The sequence below is a fragment of the Diabrotica virgifera genome, chromosome 2 (genome assembly GCF_917563875.1).
Source record: "Diabrotica virgifera virgifera chromosome 2, PGI_DIABVI_V3a".
In the NCBI taxonomy this organism is placed as follows: Eukaryota; Metazoa; Arthropoda; class Insecta; order Coleoptera; family Chrysomelidae; genus Diabrotica; species Diabrotica virgifera.
This window is the reverse complement of record NC_065444.1, coordinates 272,548,941-272,572,996: the sequence shown is the minus strand read 5'-3', so window position 1 is coordinate 272,572,996 and position 24,056 is coordinate 272,548,941. Positions and strand designations below refer to the sequence as shown.

Below are 24,056 nucleotides of genomic sequence, written 5' to 3'. Positions count from 1 at the left end.
ATACCAGCGAAGCTCGGAGCGGATACCCATGAACGATCACATCAATCACTTATTTTGTATTTGCTGTCTCTTTCTATAAATAACAAACGTTTGTTATAGAAAAAGATAGCAAATACAAAATAAGTGATTGATGTGATCGTTCATGGGTATTCTTTCATTCTTCTGACTGTGTGTGAGCTGTTTTGCTACTGCAATGTTAGCCTCGTCTATTGTCAGATTCTGCAAGTTTCGTTGTTTCCTTGCTTTTATAAGAGCTTTACTCTTATCTACGTCGACGGCTAGCCCTATTTCTTTCGCATTTTCTTCAAGTTCCACATAAAGTTCTGTGATATCTCTTGCGGTTCTTCCCATCAAATTTACATCTCCGCGTACCTTAGAATTTGTTTAGACTCATTAAACAATTGATAAATTTTTTGGGTTTACGGTTATTTTTCTTATAAAGCATGTATTCTATTCATTTCTGTGATACTTCCAGGTATAATGCCTGTGCCGAGGTAATTGGATACTATTAAAAAAAAAATTATATTAAGCAATTATTATTTCATTAATAATGTTCTATTAAATCAAAAATTAATAACCACTTGCAATTTCGTTGCAACACGAAACTACAGCCGCATCATTATTCCAGTTCAATCAGAGAGTGCAGCAAGCACCTCTACCGGTTTCGAAACTTATTAGTCTCTCATCAGGAGGCACATATGCTGCTCTCTCTGACTCAACCAGGACAAACCCCGCGCTGAGCATGGAACGTGAATTATAAATTGTAAAATTCCCTCATCTCCTTTAGTCTAAGCATCCGTTATAGCTTGCAAATTCTAGAAGCCTCGGAGGTGTTTTCAAAGAAGGTTCCCATTGTTTTCAGTCTGGTAGGATGTGGAACAGGATTTTTTGGTGTTGTTTTATGTGCTATTAGATTGAAAACTTACTTTTTTGCTAGCAGTTGCCGCTAGGGCATCCCTGCCATTTCGTTCGTTCAATCCGTGACTGCACGCCGGGGTTTGTCCTAGTTGGGTCAGAGAGAACAGCATATGTGCCTCCTGATGAGAGACTAATAAGTTTCGAAACCGGTAGATGTGCTTGCTGCACTCTCTGATTGAACTGGAATAATGATGCGGCTGTAGTTTCGTGTTGCAACGAAATTGAAAATGGGTATTCATTTTTGATTTACCTGTTTACTCTAATTGGAGTACGAAGGGAACCATTCTCGTTGGAACTTTACCGCGCTGAGCAGATGGGACGTGAATTATAAATTATAAAATTCCCTCATCTTCCTTAGTCTCAGCATCCGTTATAGCTTGCAAATTGTAGAAGCCACGGAGGTGTTACCAGAGAAGGTTCCCATTGTTTTCAGTCTGGTAGGCTGTGGAACAGCATTTTTTGGTGTTGTTTTATGTGCTATTAGATTGAAAACTTAGTCTAATGTTCTATTACTATTTCGATTCTTAGCCTTAAATATTAATTCGCCTTGACGGCAACCCTGTAAGCTCTGCTCCAAATATCGGGGTTGAGATCATTTTTAAGACGAGTGTGTCACCAGATGTGAAAGAATAAACAAGGGTGAACGACTATTATTTTATTTGTTCCACATATCGATCAATTATTTACCGCTACGATTATCGACGATTAAACCAGCGACCTAACACAATCCAATCAACAATTTATACAATTATCTTTTGGTCCTTCGAAGCCGGATATTTGAAGCAGAGCTTACAGGGTTGCCGTCTAGGTGAAATAATCCTTAAGGCTAAGAATAGTAATAGTAATACAACACAATAATTAATGAAATAATAATTGCTTAATATAAATTATTTTTAAACAGATTAAAAAAACAACTGTAGTAAAAATGGAAATATTTATGAAACCAAGAATATAAAAAAATTAAAAATTAATTAACAGTCTTCTAAACCACCAGTCTTTATTTTTTTAAACTTAAATTTTGCGAAGTCCTTCTTCTCCAATATAAATTATCCGAGTCACTTAAATTAGTAGTACTGCTTACAATAACGCTAGTCATAGCTACAGGTTTAAGCTCAGTAAAAGTAAGTTTAGTATCGTCCTTAGGCGCTTCCTCACTTTTATTATTTTTCTTAAACTGATTGGTATACTCTATAGGAACCTTAAACTTAATATTCTTAATCATTGCGTGCTGCTTGTTTTGGAAAGAAGTTTCGTAATGGATGGGGCCCGTATTCGGATCCAAGCTGTGGCTGATTTCTTGAGGTTTCGATCCGACTTTATGGATGATGTTCCTGGAGGAGATTGAAGAATCGGTCGACATGATCTTTTGGCAGATTTCTACGGACTCGGCCATGTTGTAGTTGCTCTTGAGTTGAACGGGTTGAATATGGTCGAAATCTCTGAAAAAGGATGTAACGTATACGAATATTATAAATAAATAGTAAAAGTAAATATAATAAATTTTAACAATTTGTTCTTTTTAGATTCCACATCCTTGTTGGAGGTTGAAAATCAATATGGCGATTCTAATTTTTTTCAATTTCAATTCAGTTGTTGTAACTCCAAACCAATCTCGCAGATTCTTAAGCCAGGATGTTCTTCTCCTGCCTTGGCCCAATTTGCCTTTTATGTTTCCAGCACTACATACTTGGGTCCTCTAATAGCGTGTCCAAAATAGTCAATCTTTCTTGTTTTCAGAGTGCTGAATAATTCTTCTCTCTTTTTATACATGTAGAACTGTTATAAAGCGGTTTGTGCAGAGTATAAACAATAAATACAAAGAAACTTTTCCGGAACTAAAACAACGGAAGATGGACATAGCGATAATTACTGAAGTTAAGAAGAAGGGTGGAGGAAACGAAATAATAGAAAAATACGTTCATTACTACAGCGGAGTCAATAAAGACCAAAGAGCAAAAAGAAGAGTGTCTGTAGCAATCAAGGAAGATACAGTAGGAAAAATGAAAGAATACCCATGAACGAACATATAAAACACGCTGTATTTTCCTGTCACCGTGTCATACAAAAAATTGGCCAGAGCAAGTACATGTAATAATTATTATTACATGTACTTGCGCTGGGCAATTTTCTTTGTGACACGGTGACAGGAAAATACAGCGTGTTTTATATTTTCGTTCATGGTTATTCTTGCATTTTTCCGACTGTATGTAGTAGTCATAATAGGCACCCCCTCCCCCCACCCTTGAGATGACAGTAAAGGAGAAACAGTAGATCAGTTCTAAGAAATTCTACAAGAAACACTAGAGAACGTAAATAGCTGGAAAAAAACTATACCGATGGGAGTCCTTATTGCAAGAATTGGAAGAAAGTCTGTTAATTCTCTTATGATTTTTTCGTTTCCTTAGCGTAGTCCTCTCTTAATAGAGACTGTATCTGTTAATTCATTTTGCATTCTGATTTTTCTTTGTCCTCTGTATTTATTCCATAATCGTAATCAATTGAGTTGGTATGTTAAACTCTTCTGAACTCTTCGTCTATTTTACACAATCTGAGAAAATGTACTACTGCTACAAGGTATCAAAAATTCCATGTCCACTTTATCCACTCCCCACATCTTGTGAATGAATATTAATACAACAGTCTAAAAACTTATCATCATATGTACACGTATAAGTAAATTTTAACGTAATGTAACATAATAATAATATGTTTGTTCCAACACAACGAAACACCGTCACGTAACGGTCAAGCTCATGCGCAGTACACAAAACACAATTCAACAAAAAGTTATGGATCATGGCATCGTCCTTTCGAGTGTTCTGTTACTAGCCCCTTGCTACGCCTCTGGTCGAACATTCGCGTCTATTAGAATTTAAGGAGTTAGTCTAATACATTTTATCTCACAATAAAACACTGAAAACTTTTGTTTTCTATTCTTCCACAAAATTTATTATTTACAACTATGTGACTACAGCTGTTTCGGCAGAGTGCCTTTCTCAAGTGATATAATTTACAATGTGTTTGCCTTTTTAAGTCTCTAACTGAAGAGGTTGAGGAGTGGGGAGCTGTTTGTCTCGAGTTGGTCATTCAGAATTATATCTGTATTTTTCAGTTTATTAATTTCCATAGATTCTAAAAAAGATAGCTTAAGGCCTTTATTTTTAGAATCTATGGAAATTAATAAACTGAAAAATACAGATATAATTCTGAATGACCAACTCGAGACAAACAGCTCCCCACTCCTCAACCTCTTCAGTTAGAGACTTAAAAAGGCAAACACATTGTAAATTATATCACTTGAGAAAGGCACTCTGCCGAAACAGCTGTAGTCACATAGTTGTAAATAATAAATTTTGTGGAAGAATAGAAAACAAAAGTTTTCAGTGTTTTATTGTGAGATAAAATGAACTTCCATCAAGTAACGGTCGAATCCATCAATTATCTAATACATTTATTTGTACCGTTAAATAAATAATCGTTTTAAATTCGTAGTGTTTTAATATCTGTGTTATAAGACTTTAAATAAATTAAAATAAACATTATAGTTCTAACAAAAATCGTGATGATACAGTGACGGTTTCATCGGATGGGATGAATGGGAAAAACCTACCGGTTAGAACCCCAAACCGTTTTTTTTTGGCAAAATCGGTTTTTCCTGTTCCTTTTTTGTCCCAGTTATAATTGGTTTTTGCTTTTTAAAGCAATAACCGGTGAAAAACCGGATAAGTTACTTCTGCAAAAAATAATGAATTCAGAGAAAAAGTGGGAATATTTTTCGCACTTGCGCGCGCTAAGTAGAAATTTTCAGCTGATGACAGATTTATATTTTCGATCCCAATGGGCTAGTTCCAACTTCCAGTTCCTCCTTCTCCATCCCACTACGCAGTAACCAATACACGCCGGCGCCATTTATATATCGGCTATCTTGGTATCGATATATTCTTTCGATAGTATCGATATCGATAATACTGATATCGATTCGAATGGAGTATCACAAACTAAAGTGCAATGTAAATGTAAAATTTTAACCTATTGGCTATTGGCTATTGATTAAAAAAAACCGATCACCCGTTTTTTTGACCGGTTACATCATTTTGGCCAGCTAAGTAAATAAGAAAGGTATGTACAACCGAAAACTGGTGTTTTGTTAACAACCGCCATCCCTAATGCGCACTAGGCTTTTATTTTCTAGGTTTTCCAATTATTGTCTTCGGACGATACGAATAATCTTCTTACGGTGCTTATCCGTTCCCGATGTTAGCGATCAGCTTGGCTATCCTAACTTTTCTTGCTGCTATTCTGAATAGTCCGGTTGTCAACGTATTAAACCACTTTCTCAGGTTTTGAAACCAAGATGTTCTTCTTCTCCCGGATTCTCTCTTTCCAAATACCTTGCTCTGAAGAATGAGTTGTAACAAGCCATATCTCTGTTCATTCCTCATAACATGGTTAAGATACTCTACTTTGCGCTCTTTGATAGTGTAAACACTTTAATTCCTGGGCCCATTTAACCTCATAAGTTATCACAGCCTGGCCACTTTTTGTCGCTTGAATAAGTTCTACTCTTGTGTGTCAAATTCATACACATAGGCTCAGGGATAGTACCTGTTGTGTATTATGTATGATACACATAGGAGTCAAAGTCTTAATAATCCATCCACGTAATTCTTAAAATGCGTCTATTGTCCTTTTCATGATCATTTTTCAGTGCGTAACAAATGATAGGAAAAAGGGTAAGTCCGTGATAATACACATTTATGACATTTATTCTAACATGACATTTTAGTTAAATCTGACAGTTGTCACATTTTATTTTCAATTTGGAATAAAAACAAATCAAATGTGTTTCTTGCATTTATAAAATGGTATTTTCTTTGATTTGTATAGTCTTATAAATTATACAGATTATATTTGTAATATTATTATCTAATTAAAAAAAATATTTTTTTATTATGGCGCCATCTATCGACAACTAGAATAAATGTTATAAAAATGTCACCGACGAAATATAATCACCGACGTGCCTTTTTTTCTGTCACATACAATTTAATGCGTTAGAAAGAAATCGAAAAACTGTGACGCACTGAAGATGATCATGAGAAAAAGAATATAACACTCAATCTCGAATGCTTTGAGTTTTCTTAAAGAAGCTTCGGAAAGTGTCCAGGCCTCTACTCCCTATTTTAACGTAGAAAATAAATAGCATCTGATTACAGAGGTTTTGGAACCGAGTGGTAAATCGTGACTTCTGAAAAGAGACTTCATCATTATGAAGGCTGATCTCGCTTTTCCTATGCGTTGTTTTATTTCACTTGAGTGGTCCCATTGACTGTTTATGTTGATACCAAGGTATGTGTAAAATACTACTAAAATAAACAAAAATGTTGTTGCTAAGTACAAAAATTCTTCTAATAATTTATTTAATCTGACTCATTTATATTGGCAATTCAGACGGATATTATACATTTTAAAGTAAAGACTTTAAAATGTATAATAATCTGTTTTATTAAAAAATGATTATCTTTTATCGTTTATAAATAAGGAATTGTCAAGATTGGATCGAATGGAACAGAACAACTTGGAACGGGATCCTACAACATTCACAAGAAATAATACGAGGAACATATCAATAGCATATGTAAAAGGACTATCCGAGAAACTTAAAACAATAGAAAATAAATTCAACATTTCAACAACATTCAAAACAACAAACACATTGAGATCTATTCTATCTAAAACTAAACCTAACAATGAACAAGAAAGAACAAAGAATTGCATTTATAAAATTACCTTGTGAATGCGAACAATTTTATTTAGGTGAAACATCAAGACCATTAAACGTTAGAATAAGTGAACATCAGTCTTATATTAAAAATAGAGAATTTGATAGATCTCAAATATGTCAACATGTAGAGTTCAGTGGAGAGATACAAGTATAATCCTGAAAGAATCAGATAGTAAAAAGAGAAAAATCAAAGAAGCGGCTCTAATTATGCTAAATGAAACCAATTGTGTCGCAAATTCCTCGGTAGAATGCAGTAGGATGTGGTTACCCATACTGAAAGAGGAAGTCAATAGAAAGAAAATACCACGATTAGTAAGTCAATAACATATCAAGTTAGTAAAAATTTTATATTTTAGTATTACTTATTGTACATCTATGTATTATTAATATTATTTATAATTTAAACATATTAAAGCCGGAATTTTTTATTAGTTTTTTGAAAGTAAATTATATAAATGTAAGACCAAATACTTACGATGTCGGGATAGTATCACGAGGTTTTTTCCTGGTTTTCCCTCGTGATTTACTATGGAATCTCTAAAGCGAGAATTTTACTGTCATCGTTGCATTTGGTTGTCTTTTTAAAGACAGATCACATGCTATGATTTCTTTGTGACGGATATTCTTGAGTTGGGATTGATTTCATGTAATCGAATGAACTATCTTTTAGTAAAGTCGTCCCAGGAACGCAACTCATAAATATTGGCGATATCATTTTAAAGTCTTCTACTTTAAAATGTATAATATACGTCTGAATTGCCAATATAAATGAGTCAGATTAAATAAATTATTAGAAGGTATGTGTAGTTGTCCACCCTGTCAAAGGTGCGCATTCCCATACGAATGTTGCGTGTTGGAACAAACCTAATAATAAGAAAAAAAATTACCTGTTAATATTGTAGTAGCTCTTAAAAGCTGGCGTTTTAAATGCGAGCTTGATCGGGCCGTTGATGACGCTGGTCGTGGTCGCTGTCGCACCGCCAGTGGGTCCCGCCCTGGAATCAGATTTAGCAGCAGAAGGTAGAGGCTGGACCGCTTCCGTTTCTTCCTTGTTTTTTGTTACAGAGGAACAAGCAACGGAAGCAGTCGTTATGACATTTATAGCGTTCGGATTATCGACAGGAACTTGACTATCTTTTTTACTACGACTAATATTACGATTACTATCGATTGTTGTTGTTTTAGTTGTTACCGTGGCTGTTTTCTCGGTGTTGCAACGTGTCGTTATAATGTTCTTAATGACGTGGGCCTTCTTACCTGGGTGAGTGTTCTTCATGTGCCGCCGGAGGTTGTCTTGGCGACGGAACGTCGTCGAACACACGCTGCATTTGTATTGCTTGCCCTCTGAACGATTTAAACAAATATTGACAATTATCAAGGAGCCTTTGTACGATTAGAAATTTACAATTTCTATATTTACGTCTTCTAACATTAAACTGAGCCACCTAAGATATACGGATGACATCATTTTAATATCAGATACAGTTGATAAAGCTACAAAAATGCTGTAAACGTCTATGAAGTGTCACAACAATTGGTCTTAAAATAAACCCCTCTAAGTAAAATTTTATGACCAACCTTGTAGTCATCGATAAAATTTAAATTGAAAGCCATATGATCGACCAAGTAATAGCTTACAAAATATCTAGAGCATGAGATTCGCATACGTCGAGATAATCAGACAACTGAAATACAAAGAATGACAGGTTTCACATTTGGTTGATTGAACAACATTTTCAAGTCTAACATTCCAGTTTGTTTAAAAAAAGTTTCATTCTTCACATTTCATTCACATTTCCCTAGAAGACCCAACAGTTTACACATATTTCACTTTCCTTGATTTCATCTTTCAATATTCTCAAAGGCATAAGGCATAGAATCGTGGTTGAAGATAGAAATCTGATGATCTAATAGTAGACTATGTTAAAAAAGCTGGGCTGAAAGGACAACTAAACCTAACCTGAAGTCGTTTATTCGTGTAGTTTCATGTTTATCGATGAAATGTTTTATTTTTTCCTGGAATTTTCAGCATTTTCCAGTATGTAAACTCCGTTTCAAACGTTAGAATCAGTATGATTGTATATTGCAAGCGAGTTTGCCATTCTGTCAATTGTAAATAAATCCTCCTTTAGTATTCCACAACCACAGCCGTTAACAGCCATAATCCTCTACAAGTACCTGACTAATACTACCTTTCACGGCCGCTGCGTGACGAGCGGCAACGTTGTCAGAAAATTCTCATTTAGTTTGTATGGGTGTATCCTTGTATACTGCATCGCATGTTTGAAATACGCTGTAGGGTTTCATGTATACGGTGTCGGAAAGTTGGTCGAGAACACTTCGTCGACAACATTTGGTCGACAAACAGTTGGTCGAATGCACAATTCGTCGACAAACATTTGATCGAATGGATTTTTCGTCGACAAAAACCCAAAGGGAATAATGGTGACAAATGAATGATTATTTCAAATTTGACTTGTCCGGAAATGCTCTGATTTATATTTGCTGTCTACTCTCCTACCGCAGCCAATTTTTTTATTAAATTTAAAAATAATTCAGATTTAGAAAATTAACAAAACTCCAAAAAAAAAATAAATTCAGATATGTATAATATAATATTCCAGTTAACAAAATAAAAACCAATAATCCGTCGTTTCTCACCATTAATCCCTTTATCCTAAAGATAAATAACAGTTTGTCGACGAAAAATCCATTCGAACAAATGTTCGTCGACGAATTGTACATTCGATGAATTGTGCATTCGACCAACTGTTTGTCGACCAAATGTTGTCGACTAATTTTCCGTCGGCGAAGTGTTCTCGACCAACTTTTCTAGGCCCGTTTTTGATAATACATTATTCTCTCGTACTTCTAGGTACGATTCTAGTACTTCTGAAATGATTTATTTCTTGAATTCTTGATAATGTGCCAACTGCCTACCGTTAACTGAGGATTTGTCTATTCTTTGTTTGAAAACATCAAACGCAACGTCTTCTTCTTCTTCTTAACTCAGGCAAGACTCGTTAGTCTCTGGCCAAAGCAATGTATTTGTCTGCTAATTTCAATCTAGGCCCATATTTTGAAAGATATCAGCTTTTTACATTAACGAACAAATAATGATTATGTTGCCAGATTCAAAGATGGAAGATGGACAAAGAAATTTTTATAATGGAGACCTAGACATAATACTTATCGTAATCGAGGATGTCCTCCTACAAAGTGGTCTATGGCCTATGTTCAGCAATGGACTCAAAAACGGCTGATGATGATATGATTATGTAAACAGTAAAGAATCATACAAAGGCTCACTGTTAATGCTCATATCTTAGGAAGGGGTCGTTTTATTTACACAAAATGAGGTAAGGTATGAGTTGAATCTAATCTCATCCAAAGTATCTACAAACGTATTTATAAAAGAAAACTGTCAATTTCAAACTCATTTTGTGACGTTTAGAGAATATTTTCTTTTATGAAGACAATTTGCAGACATTTTGAATAGTTAATAACTAGCTAGTTATTTTAATACGTAATAAAGTTAGATGTCTAACTCGTGTAATCGTAAATTAGCATATTTGGTAAATTAATAGTATGTATAGTGATAGTGTATACTTACCCTGATGTATAAGGTTATGTCTTTGAAGATCTTTTTTGAAATTGAACTTCTTAAAACAAACGTCACATTCAAAGGGTCTGCTTTGGGTGTGTGTTTTTTTATGAACTGATAGGGCCCACTTGAATTTAAATCTTTTTCCACAAAGATCGCACATATGAGTTTTTTCCTCTAAAAATTATTTCTATTAGTATGAAATAGTTGCTCTTCAACATTCGAACAAGGCAGACATTATAGACTCTCCACTATCAACTCTCCCTTTTTTTTTAACTATGTTAAAAAAATGTTCAATCCAATGGAGGAATCTAAATTGAACATCACTCATCTGGAAGAAAAGTATCACAAAGGTTTTCACGATAAATAACAAGGCATTCCCATCAAACGTCAGATCATCAGTGGCGACATTATAGATTTTTTTAAATATATAAGTTAATCAGAGTTGATGATATTCGTTTCTGTGAAATAAAAAAAATATCTGTGAGATAATACAGACTAAATTTTATTCATTGTTTTTAAAATAATTCGAACGATCTGATACGTTAAGTGTTTATTTGTTAAGTATTTATTTACGTTAAGTGATCCCTGTGCGCTGTGCGTAAGAGACTTTTCAAATTAAGGATCCTAGCCAACCATACACCCGACTGCGATTGTGTGAATTCAGGGCCCGCTTCGGCTAGCCGTACCCAGTTGACCATTTGCTTGTAATAAGACGCTATGGAATATTAGCCGATAGGCAACCAATTATACATTCCCCGTATTTATTTGAATGACAAGTACGGCAGAAAAACAATCTGCCGAGCACAGCGGTGATCTGAAAACGGCAACAAAACACGTACTTGGACGTTGAGATTTAATTTGGACGTTGAGAGGTGACTCATATTTGTTTGCAGAAATTGCTTGAAAATAACTCATATAATAATATTTGAGTTATCCTCCCACTCAAAAAGGTCGGAAACATTGTTTAAATAATCAAAATGTCAAAAAATAAAGGAAAAATTCGATTTTTTTTTTCATTTTTTGATTATAACTTTAAAAGTATTAATTTTCGAGAAAAGTTGCGTAATTAAATTTTCTACAATAAAGGATTAGCTAATAATTTTAAAAATTGTCACCCTTGTTGTAAAATAGCAATAAATGCGAAAAAATCATAAAAAACAAGTATTCGCATTTTACGTTTTTCAACCGTTTATGCTACACTTAAGACCTTCATAATTTTACCCAGAAAAACTATATCATATAATAAAAAAATACTGTGAATTTCATTAAGATCGGTTCAATAAATTTTGCAAGATAAATTCTGCAATCCAGCTTTCGCAAAAAAATTAATTTTTTCAAAATGTTGCAGAACTGAAAATAAAGCAGACAGCAAGTTGAATTTATTTTTACGTATAGAAGAATACTGTACCTTTCTTCTATATGTAAAAAAATTCAACTTGCTATCTGCTTTATTGTCAGTACTTCAACATTTTGAAAAAATTAATGTTTTTTGCAAAACCTAGATTATGTTTTTTTCGCAATTATTGCTGTATTGCAACAAGGATGGCACTTTTTAAAATTTTTAACCAATCCTATATTGTAGGAAATTTAGTTACCCAACTTTTATGTCAGTGTAACTTTTCTCAGAAGTGAATACTTTGAAAGTTAAAATCAAAAAACGAAGAAAAAAATCGAAGTTTTTCTTAATTTTTTGACATTTTGATTATTTAAACAATGTTCCGGACCTTTTTGAGCGGAAGGATAACTCAATTATTATTTACAAGGAATTTTCAAAATATCTATTAGACAAGTTTATTAAAAATTATCCATCATTCTTTATTCAAATAAAATAAGAAAATGGATTAACAGTTTTATATGCTGATCTAAATATTTTCGGAAGGTGGGATAAGTTACAAAATATGTTTAATTTTATATACTGCAATTCATTAGGTACAACAAACTGTTCCCGAATTTAATAAATTATTGTGCTCAAATGTGGGCAAATTCTGCCTCAAATGAACGGGATTTCTCTTGTCCCAAAAAAGTCAAAACGTATTGTTGAAACACCATGAAACAAGAGAGAATGTCAAACTTGTCTCAAATGTCAATAGAAAAAAACTTTTAAAACCTCTCCAAAACAATAATAAATTTTACAATGACGTTATAACCCATTTTGCTACTTCGAAACAACATAGACTAGAGTTAATTTATAAACAGGTTTACAAAAAAAAAAACAAAAAAAAAATAAAAAAAAATAAAAAAAACAAAAACCAAAAATCTTCTATGAAATTGAAGCCTTTTAATTAGATGGCATACCTATCTGAGGAGACAAAACCTTGCCGACCCTGTCCCTAAAGCCATGAGCCGCCACTGAAGATCATAACATAAAAAGTGTCATTGTTCCAGAATAAAAATATTCATTTTACAGCCAAATGAATAATGACACTACTACTGTTATCTTAAGAAGTTGAAAGTTATCACCTACTTGACACTTTTCCTGTAAAAGTATAGGATTTTTGGAGTCAATTTAAGATAATAATTAGAATTAAACTGATAACTAAACTCCAGAACCTCTCAACTGTTTTTGTTCGTTTTTCATATTTTGGTCTTTTTTATGTATCCGAACTCTTGCAACCTTTCTTTAATGCATTCTGCATTAAGTTAGGACCTTAATAAAACAAATACGAGATACATTTTCTTCGTCAAGTTACTGCTATAAATAGTTTTTTGTCGATAAAGTACAATTGAAGATTTTCAGTTGAGAGGTTGTGGAGTTTAGGTATCGTAATGCATTTTTTGAGTTGTGTCACTTTTCTTCAGGACGAGCAACATAGTTTTAAAATTTTGTTTCACACAGTACAAATTCTATGCAGTTGACTTACTTGTATGCACCACAGCGTGTTTATTCAGATTTGACTGATTATTAAACTTGGCGTTGCAAGTTTGACATTCGTAAGGCCTATCGCCTTTATGTATGATGGCATGAATTTTAAGAGACTCCTTACTCCTGTATGCATTTCCACATATAGAGCAGATATGGCTTTTAATTTGCGAATGCACTGCTGAATGTCTTGTGAGTTTACTTCTAACGCTGAAAGATTTTTTGCATATTGTACAGGAGTATGGCTTGGCAGACTTGTGTTTGTAAGAATGGACATCTAATTGAGCTCTTAAAACGAATTCCTTTCCGCATACATCACATTTATATGGTTTAGTAGCTGCAACAAAACATTAAGATTTAGACATAAAAAAATACATTGGCTGATAATTAATTGTGTGCTACATCATATGAATCCATAGAACTAACAAAAGATCGAAGAAATTTTATCCAGACACTAACGTAATAAAAGAAATAAAGTTCAGAAAACCCCAATGGCCAGGACACTTCAGAAGACATTCTGACGAAAGAATAGTAAGGCATGGCGAATGGTATGGGAAGAAGTCCCAACTGGAAGACCATATGGACCACCTTGACTCCGGTGGCAATAGCAGGAGACCTTAAAGCTATGGGCGTCGAGAATTGGATGGAGATTGTGCAAGACAGAGAGGAATGGAGGCATGTTGTCACAGTGGTGTGCTGGCCATATAAATGAATCAGTGCAATCACCGAGAGGCCGCTGCCTCTTGAGGCCAGCCAAATAAATAAGTTCTTTTTTACAAAAAATTTTAGATGTAACTTTTTTTTTTAATTTCTAATCGAATGATGTTGGTTTAAAGCCGTTTATTTGTGGCATTTTTGTAATTAACTATTCTAAATGGGAAATAAGCCACAATTTAACAAAAACAATGATTTTATTAACGTTTCGATGTCCAAATCGGACGTCGTAGTCAAAATACAAAATATTAACAAATTAAACAAAAATGTTGTTGCTTAGTAAAAAATTGTTCTAATAATTTAATTTAATCTGACTCATTTCTATCGGAAATTCAGACATATATTATACATTTTACTTGTTTCCTTGTATGGAAACAAGTTTAGTCATCTAATAGATCTGTTTGGTTCTTCAGTTTCCTCTATTAAACAAGAACTCGGGCGTCTTGAATGTTGAATTAAAGAAAATTAAATAGATTTAACTGTTAAATTGATTCAGTTGTTTTCATCATTTAAAAACATTTTATATTCTTTTTATTTTTTATGTTTGTGTTTTATACTTAGTTGTAGTTTTATGTGTATCTATATTTTATATTTTCATTATAACGACGAAAGCTCTGCCTTATTGTATTTTGTATGTAATGGGTTTATCACGTTAATAAATAAATAAATAAACATTTTAAAGTAGAAGACTTTAAAATGATATTGCCAATATTTATGGGTTTTGTTCCTGGGACGACTTTATTGAAAGATAGTTCATTCGATTACATGAAATCAACTTTAACTCAAGAATATCCATCACAAAAAAATTCATAGCATGTCTTTTTAAAGACAGATCACATGCTATGACTTTTTGTCGATTTTGATGATAAATCGTATTAAAAAATAGGATTGTGCAAGTAACAAATGATAATGTTGGTGATACCGCGAAAACTTTACTCCATGTGGTACTAAAAATTGTAAAGATTGTATAGTTTGCTGTTACACTGTTTTGCATAAGTACAACTTATATCAGTGTGCTTATCCAAATTTAAATATAGTATATAAGCATTTATTAACTCTTTCAGTGACACAAGTATCTTGTGAGAGAAGCTTTTCAATGTTGAGATACATAAAAAATCGGTTAAGAAGTACTTTAACACAAGATCACTTGGAAACGTTTATGCTAATGGCTATTATAGAAAAAGAAGCTTTGTATGAGCTTAAAAATGATGAAATAATCGATTAATTGGCTCAAGAATTTGCTTTAATGCGAAAATTATTGATCGAGAGTTAATTATTTTATAAAATAATTGCAAAAGAATGTTTAGATTATTGCGTTGTATTAATATTTAAATACTGTTAAATTAAAGTATTTACACTGTACTTGAATTTGTACTCTCTTGTATTGGGACCGTGCAAGTTCAGAAAAGCGACACCTGGTTTCTTCGCTCTGCACTTTTATTCGCACTTTTAATTATATTGGCCAATCATATGGTCCTGGTTGCTGGATAATTGTCAAGGCCATAGTCAAAAAAAAATAATAAGAAGAAAAAATAAGATTCAGGTTATGTTATTAATACGTAAACAATTGTTTGTAGTAAATAAAATTAGTTATTAAAATGCAGTAATGCAAGCAAAATACAATTAATTACATTTACCTTTAATAATAATTGCATATCATATCAATATTGTGGAGCAATATATAATTTTTCATCTTCATTGACAGTAGATATGAAATATACGTCAATTTGACAATTTCAATTGACAATGAATTATTTAAGAAAGTTACAATATTTCTCTGCTATTCTCGCACGGTCGTTTCTCGTATCCAAGTACTTGCACATCGCGAATAATTGATTTACTAAAATTCAACTTTAGATAATTGAAAAATTCTAAAAATTTTTTTTAATTACATTAAATTCATATATTTGTTCAGGAAATTCATGTGATATCTATTATTATTATTTGTAAGATTGCTTATTCTTAAATAAAAGAACATAGTCAATTTAAAAATTCAAAATTTTATGTTTGATTTAAAAATAAATTATTTTTTTTTGATAAATAACGAACAAAAAATTCTGATAATAGAAGGTAAAATGATAATGGGAGGCCGCTTTTCCATAAAATCATTGGGCCGCTTGAAAGTTGCAACACACCACTGTGTTCTCAGCTTAACTAAAACCCACGAAGGGTTGTAACGCCATAGAGTAAGTAAGTAAACCTCAGGTTTAAATATCTAGATATGCATCTCTCTAGCTATAGAAAGTTCGCAACAGAAGTGGAAGATCAAGTGAATAGAACAAACAGAGCCGCCGGTTGCCAAAATGAAACCATATTATGGAAAAATAAAAACATCAGAAAAGAAACGACAGGCAGAATTTACAAGCCAGTCATCAGACCAATAATTACATAATATGAGCAGCTCAGAGGAAAAGTGGTATAACTGCATATAACTTAACTGTTGATAAATAAAGATTTTTGCATGTTAACGAACTAAAAACTCTCAGTAATACTTATTAAGTCAGTTCTGGATTCTTGACAACATTTTGTTGAAATTGACATGGGATGCCGAATGGCAATGATTGAAGTTCCTTGTCCCTTTGTAATTAGAAGAACACCATTTCATCAAAAAACGTTTTTAAGTTATACCACTTGTCCTCTAGGTGGCTCATATGTGGCAGAAACATGACCTAACCCAGTGAGGACAAAAAGAATACTAGAAACAGCAGATATGAAAACCGTTTGAAAAATCGATGGTAAGACAGAGAACGGAACAGGTAAACGTGGAGAACATTAATAATTGGGTAAGAACAGAAGAGTAGAATGGAATAATCAAATAAGCCAAATGACAACAAATAGAGTAATAAGGACTCAGGGTTGGCAGGTTTAAACCAACATGCATAAAACCTTGGTTTAAACCAACTGGTTTCTAAAAAGAAACCTGGTTTTTTTATTGACTCTCCGAACTGGTGCTTTTACTTATAGTTTTTAATACAGCTGCCGAAAATGAAGAAAATTAAGATAAATAAATTCTATTTTTTTTTACTTTCGAACTTAGTTATTTTGAATATTATTACGTTTGAAGATGCTTTTTTTGTTATATTAATTTTTTGTGTGTAAATAAAAATAAAAGTTGTCTTAATCATTTTTTTCATTGTTAATTACTATTATTTTATAAAATAATTTATTTATTTTTAAAGTATTTAGACTTATTATATTTTGTATCAAATAAACCTGGTTTAAGGGGCGAAATAGGTTTAGAGGTTTCAAAATTTCAAATTTTTGGAACTAGCATGAATCGATAGTATTACTATTCAAGAATGTGTTCTGAAAATTTCAAAGCAAAATTCGAAGTCCTTCCCAAGTTATGAGAATTATAAGGAGCGCGCTCGCGTACAGCGCAATCTATGAGATCTTTTTCAAACGCGTTTTTCTCAAAACGACTTTTTTCGGCTTGAGTGACTGACGTCTAGCTCAAAAAATAATGAACCAATTTTAAAAAACCAAAGTGATTATTGTTGGTTATTAAATTGTCTTCGATATGAACCTCCAATCGGAATAAAAAATGGGTTTTAAGTGCATTTTTAAGGGCAAATAACTGAAAAAAAAAAACGGTAAAAATTGATGTTTTTTTTTCAAACTTGCGTAATTTTTCGAATTTTTAATTTTTTTAGCTGATTTGACGTTCATATCGAAGAGAAACTTGTCAAAATTCTTTATTGTTCATTAGTTAGGTCTAGATTAGAGTATGCTTCGGTGATATGGTCTCCATATCATGCAGTGCACATTGCAACAATTGAAAGCATTCAGCATAAATTCTTGCGGGTGTGCTCTTATAAACTTAAGTTGATTATAGTAGATCATGAGTATAGTGAAATTGAAAAACCCGTGTTGAGCTGGCCCCCTCCACTTGCAAAAATTAAAAAACAAATAGCCCTGATTTATGAGCTCTCATATTCCGCAAACTAAAAATTTTGAGCTCGTTCCACTGAGCAGGAATTTAATACCCTAGTGGGGGGGGGGGGGCTGAGTCAGCCCCCCCCACTACTTAAAAATAGGAATATTGAATCGGTTTTTGCGGCAGAATTACGAGCTATTTATGAGCTCTTGAAATTATATAGTTTCGATTTTTGAGCTCATCCCCTTCACCCCCAAACAACCCTTTAATTGATTTAACTTAAGAGAAAGATGCTGAGAAAACTTAAAATATATCGTATTGCGAATATAATTCCTATAGCTTATATATACTAAAAATAAACTATTAAATCAAGAGCATTTCGATTATTGAGCTACAACCCCTTCGCCAGAAAACCACCCTATCTTCCCGGCTTAAGAGAAAGTTGTATTTAAAATGCGTTAAACTAATTATTTGGCGACTACATATCATTTAATAATTTATAAGCTTCCAAATTACGCGCATTTAGATCAGTAAATTGCAATTTATTTTGTATAGTGCAGTCACTGAAGGTAAAAATCAACGATTACCTTCAATTTCGGTGAACCTTCATCGATTTTCACGAAAATTGGTCAGTGGTTAGAGGATACGTCAAGAAACAAAGGTGACATGGTACCACCTTGCGCCTTTACCCTGAGGGTGGATACCGCCCTTTCTCGGGGGTGAAAATTATTTTATAAAAAATAAATGCACAAATCAATAAAAGAACAAATTAAAAGCAAAATTTATTATATAAAGTTAATAAAATAAGTCAATACTTTTTAAGTTATTAAAGATCAAAGATTTTAATTATTTGTGAAAAAAATGCATGTTTTGAAAAGGTTTTTTGTAAATCACTGAAAAACTTTAAGTTTACAAAAAAGTTAATAGTAGTTTAATTCGTATAGCTTATATTCTAAGAATAAACACTTAAATCACGCGTCTTTCGATTATAGAGCTACAACCCCTTCGCAAGAAAACGACCCCATATTCCCGGCTTAAGAGAGAGTTGTTCTTAAAATAATTTAAATTAATTATTTGGCGACTACATATCGTTTAATAATTTATGAGCTTGCAAAATATACGCATCTCAATTATTGAATTGCCATTTTCTTTCTATAGTGCAGTCACTGAAGGTAAAAATCAACTAGTACCTTCGATTTCGGTAAATCTCCATTCATTTTCACGAAAATTGGTGAGCGGATTTTGATACTATCAACTTTTTCTGCATCTTATTTTTCATAGGTATTTCTAAGTACTTTGACAAGTATTTAGTACCTAAGTGTTATAAAATGCATCTCTTTCCCGTTATTTAAGCTTGAACCCTTAGATTTTAACAGTCGCGGAAAAAATATACATTTAATTACCAATAACTTACTTTAAATTAACATTAAAGGGTTTTTCAAGTAAGCAATTTATTATATTTTTTATTAGCTTCAATTTTAGTGATGAAAACTTTTTTGTAAAAACTTACAGTTTTTGAGTCATTTATGAAAAATCGCTCTAAAGCATGCATTTTCTTTCCAAAAATTAAAATTTTGATCTTTAATAACTCAAAAATTTATTTTAATCACATTATATAACAAATTTTGCTTACATTTTGTCCCTCTCTCGATTTGTGGGGTTATTTTTAATAAAGTAATTTTCACTCCCGAGAAGGGGTGACATATACCCCAGGCTAAAACCCCAAGTTGTTATTGTCAATTCGTGAAAATAAATGGAGATTTACCGAAATTGAAGGTACTAGTTGATTTTTACCTTCAGTGACTGCACTATAGAAAGAAAATGGCAATTCAATAATTGAGATGCGTATATTTTGCAAGCTCATAAATTATTAAACGATATGTAGTCGCCAAATAATTAATTTAAATTATTTTAAGAACAACTCTCTCTTAAGCCGGGAATATGGGGTAGTTTTCTTGCGAAGGGGTTGTAGCTCTATAATCGAAAGACGCGTGATTTAAGAGTTTATTCTTAGAATATAAGCTATACGAATTAAACTACTATTACCTTTTTTGTAAAAACTTAAAGTTTTTCAGTGATTTACAAAAAACCTTTTCAAAACATGCATTTTTTTCACAAATAATTAAAATCTTTGATCTTTAATAACTTAAAAAGTATTGACTTATTTTATTAACTTTATATAATAAATTTTGCTTTTAATTTGTTCTTTTATTGATTTGTGCATTTATTTTTTATAAAATAATTTTCACCCCCGAGAAGGGGCGGTATCCACCCTCAGGGTAAAGGCGCAAGGTGGTACCATGTCACCTTTGTTTCTTGACGTATCCTCTAACTACTGACCAATTTTCGTGAAAATCGATGAAGGTTCACCGAAATTGAAGATAATCGTTGATTTTTACCTTCAGTGACTGCACTATACAAAATAAATTGCAATCTACTGATCTAAATGCGCGTAATTTGGAAGCTTATAAATTATTAAATGATATGTAGTCGCCAAATAATTAGTTTAATGAATTTTAAGTACAACTTTCTCTTAAGCCGGGAAGATAGGGTGGTTTTCTTGCGAAGGGGTTGTAGCTCAATAATCGAAATGCTGTTGATTTAATAGTTTATTCTTAGAGTATATAAGCTATATGAATTATATCCGCAATACGATATATTTTAAGTTTTCTCAGCATCTTTCTCTTAAGTTAAATCAATTAAAGGGTTGTTTGGGGGTGAAGGGGATGAGCTCAAAAATCAAAACTATATAATTTCAAGAGCTCATAAATAGCTCGTAATTCTGCCGCAAAAACCGATTCAATATTCCTATTTTTAAGTAGTGGGGGGGGCTGACTCAGCCCCCCCCACTAGGGTATTAAATTCCTGCTCAGTGGAACGAGCTCAAAATTTTTAGTTTGCGGAATATGAGAGCTCATAAATAGCTCATAAATCAGGGCTATTTGTTTTTTAATTTTTGCAAGTGGGGGGGGCCAGCTCAACACGGGTAATTGAAAAGCAACTTAAGTTACAATCCCTGGTAGATCGCAGGATTTGTGCTGGATTAATATTTCTGTACAAATTAGTAAATTGTACAATATATTGTACAGATCTATTGAACAAACTATGGTTACTACTCTCCTTTAGATAGATATGCAAGAATTATAAATCAGTATCATCTAGAGGTCTTTGGTATTAGTTTATATTATTTTAAAAGTCAGTTAAGGAGCATAAATTTTTAGATTGCAATATGACGTGATGTAACCTAGTCTCTATTTAAGGGTGTATATGATAATGTATAATGGGGTTTTCTCGTAAAATAAATAAATAAATAAAAAAAAAATAATAAACGTAAAAATTTTTGGATTTTTAATTTTAGGTGGAAATTACAACCTCTACATGTCACGCAAGCGACATGTTCATGCGGCGCACGTCCATGGGTTGCGGCCTACAACTGCTCTATTTTTAAATATAATAACTCAAAAAAATTTGGACATATACTTTAGAATATGTATAAAATGATCCCAAAGTTGCAAAAAAAATTAAAATTTTATTTCGACCTAAAAAAATTCTCAAAAAAAGAATGTGTGTGTACTTTGTACGCACGTAAGAAGTTATACTTCTATTACAGTGGTTCCCAACCTTTTATTTTTGGCGACCCACCTTCCGATGTTTTTTTCATAATCGCGACCCATCCCCCACCCATGATGATATATATTATGTACGATATTCAGCTACTGTAAGAGCCACGCCGCGACCCACCTGGAATCCGCCCGCGACCCACTAGTGGGTCACGACCCACCGGTTGGGAAACGCTGTTCTATTATATGATTTAAACGAAATTAATATACTTTTTATTTATATTTTGTTTAAATATTAAACTAATTTATACTTACTACTTCTCAAACACTTTTATTAGAACAGTGCCAAAAATTAAAATAATAAAAGAATAAAACACACACAAACACATTAAACAAGCCACAAATGATGTCTGAACATTAATTGTCGAAAAATTTTTTAACTAAATACGTATTTTCTGAAAATACAATTATATAATAAATATACTTACAATCATAAAATGTATTAAAAAAAAAACAAAAAAGAAAGTTTCTATTGGGACTCGAACCAGCGCTGATAAGAGCGGTTGGTATTGGAATTCATTCGCCTTCTCCGCTTAGCCACGGACACTATGTGTCATTATTTACAAAGATCGACTAACTAAACGGATTAAACTTGTGATATTTTGAAAATTGATCAAATTATTTTAATTTTGAATTGAAATGATTTAGAATTGAAAAAATACAACAAAACATAGAGTAAAAAAACAATATATTAGGTGAATATTGATAGAAATTTTGATGGTAATCAAATTATATAAATAAAAGTATTACATACTATGTATTTTGGCAGTTCAAATAGGTAGGTTTATACCCATGATACATTAACAATTATTACGTACCTGTTGCTTTTAAAAACTATTTAAAAGTCACTACAATATTATAAACTTTTTTGTTTCTGTCCTCACAACAATAAAACTAATATATTATACATTTGTTTACCTTTACCTTTACCTCCAAACCACAGCTGCCATATGGGATAATTTTTGACATGCCATTTGAACATCCAATCAGAACAAAGTTATAATGCGCATGCGCCGGGCTGATAGGTTTTAACATATAAAAAAATCACCCTCTATCGCCGGTAAAGAAGTATAACTTCAAAAAAACATGAAAAATTGGACTCCTAAACCTATTTCCCCCCTTAAAACAAAAAACCTGGGTTTTTTGTTTTTTTTGAAAAAACCTTGGTTTTTGCCAACCCTGATAAGGACTACAAGAGACAATTCCTTAAATATGAAGAACATAATATTGGAGGTACATTGAAAAAGAACAGACAGAGCCATGTCTACACAAAAAGAACGATAAGAAGAAAGTCAGGAAACTTAAATAATAAATGAATTAAAAAAATAATAAAAACAATAATTTACCTCCATTACAATAAGTATGGTACTTAATATTAGTTTTAGTAGTAAAACGTTTGTTACACAAAGTACAATGATATGATAAAGGATCCGAAATAATCGAAATATGTTTGGGAATAATAAGTGAGTTATAACTTCTTTTTGGAGTTTTATCTGGCTTCTTAATCTTATTTGCCAGAATATTCTTATTCTCAACTTTAAGAGAATTAAATGTACTATCACTGAAACTAGTTCCCGGAGTCTTGTTTTGAGCACTTTTAACTTTATTTGAAGTCTTGGGTATAGTTTTAAGTTCGCCGTTTACAGCCGAAGCACTAGAGACATTGCCATTCATCTGAATGACGCCCGTATGATTTAGAACCACTTCACTATATACATCTCCGTTCGTACCACAATTTAGGCTTTCGGTTTGATTTAGAGACTGGCTTCTTATCGAGCTGGTTCCGTCTAAACATTGTTTGCAATGGTTTTCGTCCTCCAAGAGGCAGAACCTACATTTCTCATGACCACAAGAATCCCGTACCAGTCTATTAGATGGACCCGAGGGGAGCTTGTTACACTGTAAACATATATTCTCATGCATTATTAGGCTAAAATTGTCTCATATTTACAAAATAATAACTTGATTTCATCAAGAAATACTATGTGTATCTTAACTTCGTTCATCTATGACTTCGTTGACACTGTTGACAGTTGTGTAAAGTTGACTGTTGACAATTCACAATGACAACTTATGACAATGATTAATCGAAATGTTCAAACGAATCGATTATGTGTCTCATAGCTCGATTATAAGTAGAAAAAATTTGAAAAATATCCAATTTTTAGAAAAAAAACCCTTCCAATTCAAGGCCTACAAAGCTACATAAATAGCGATTATGATAAAACGTATAGGTCTTTTTTCTATCTTCGTCAAATAAATAATTCATCATTCTTTGCCATTATCGCATTATCCCTAAGTGCGTGGTCAGCTTCCCTAATTGCATTTCTCCAAAAGTCTCTATCTTGGGCCATATTAACATCAATCTTCTTTATCGGCATGTCCTGCCTAAGCGTCTCCCCCAGGTCTTCTTTGGTCTTCCTCTCCTACTTTTTCCAGGAACTCACAGTCCAGCAATTCTTTGTACCTATTATGCAATTAACGTAGCACGGCGTTAAACATGACCAAACCATCTTAACCTATGCTCCAACATTTTGGCATCTATAGGTGTCACCCCTAGACCTCCCCTAATATACTCATTCCTAATTTTATCCTTTTTTGTTACTCCACTCATCTATCTAAGCATTCTTATTTCTGCCACATGCATTCGTTGTTCCTCTTTCTTTTTAACTATC

General features: G+C 32.7%; 1 protein-coding gene across 1 annotated transcript; it reads right to left on the bottom strand.

The window, feature by feature from the left end:
• Positions 1-1,838: 1,838 nt before the first annotated feature.
• LOC126879884 (zinc finger protein 260-like) lies at positions 1,839-23,411 on the bottom strand. Its single transcript, XM_050643217.1, has 5 exons — positions 22,728-23,411; positions 13,172-13,507; positions 10,317-10,484; positions 7,591-8,047; positions 1,839-2,357 (listed from the first exon to the last, which is right to left on the bottom strand). Exons 1-5 carry the CDS (start codon positions 23,302-23,304, stop codon positions 1,916-1,918), a joined length of 1,980 nt encoding a protein of 659 aa, XP_050499174.1. The 5' UTR covers positions 23,305-23,411; the 3' UTR covers positions 1,839-1,915.
• Positions 23,412-24,056: the final 645 nt, after the last annotated feature.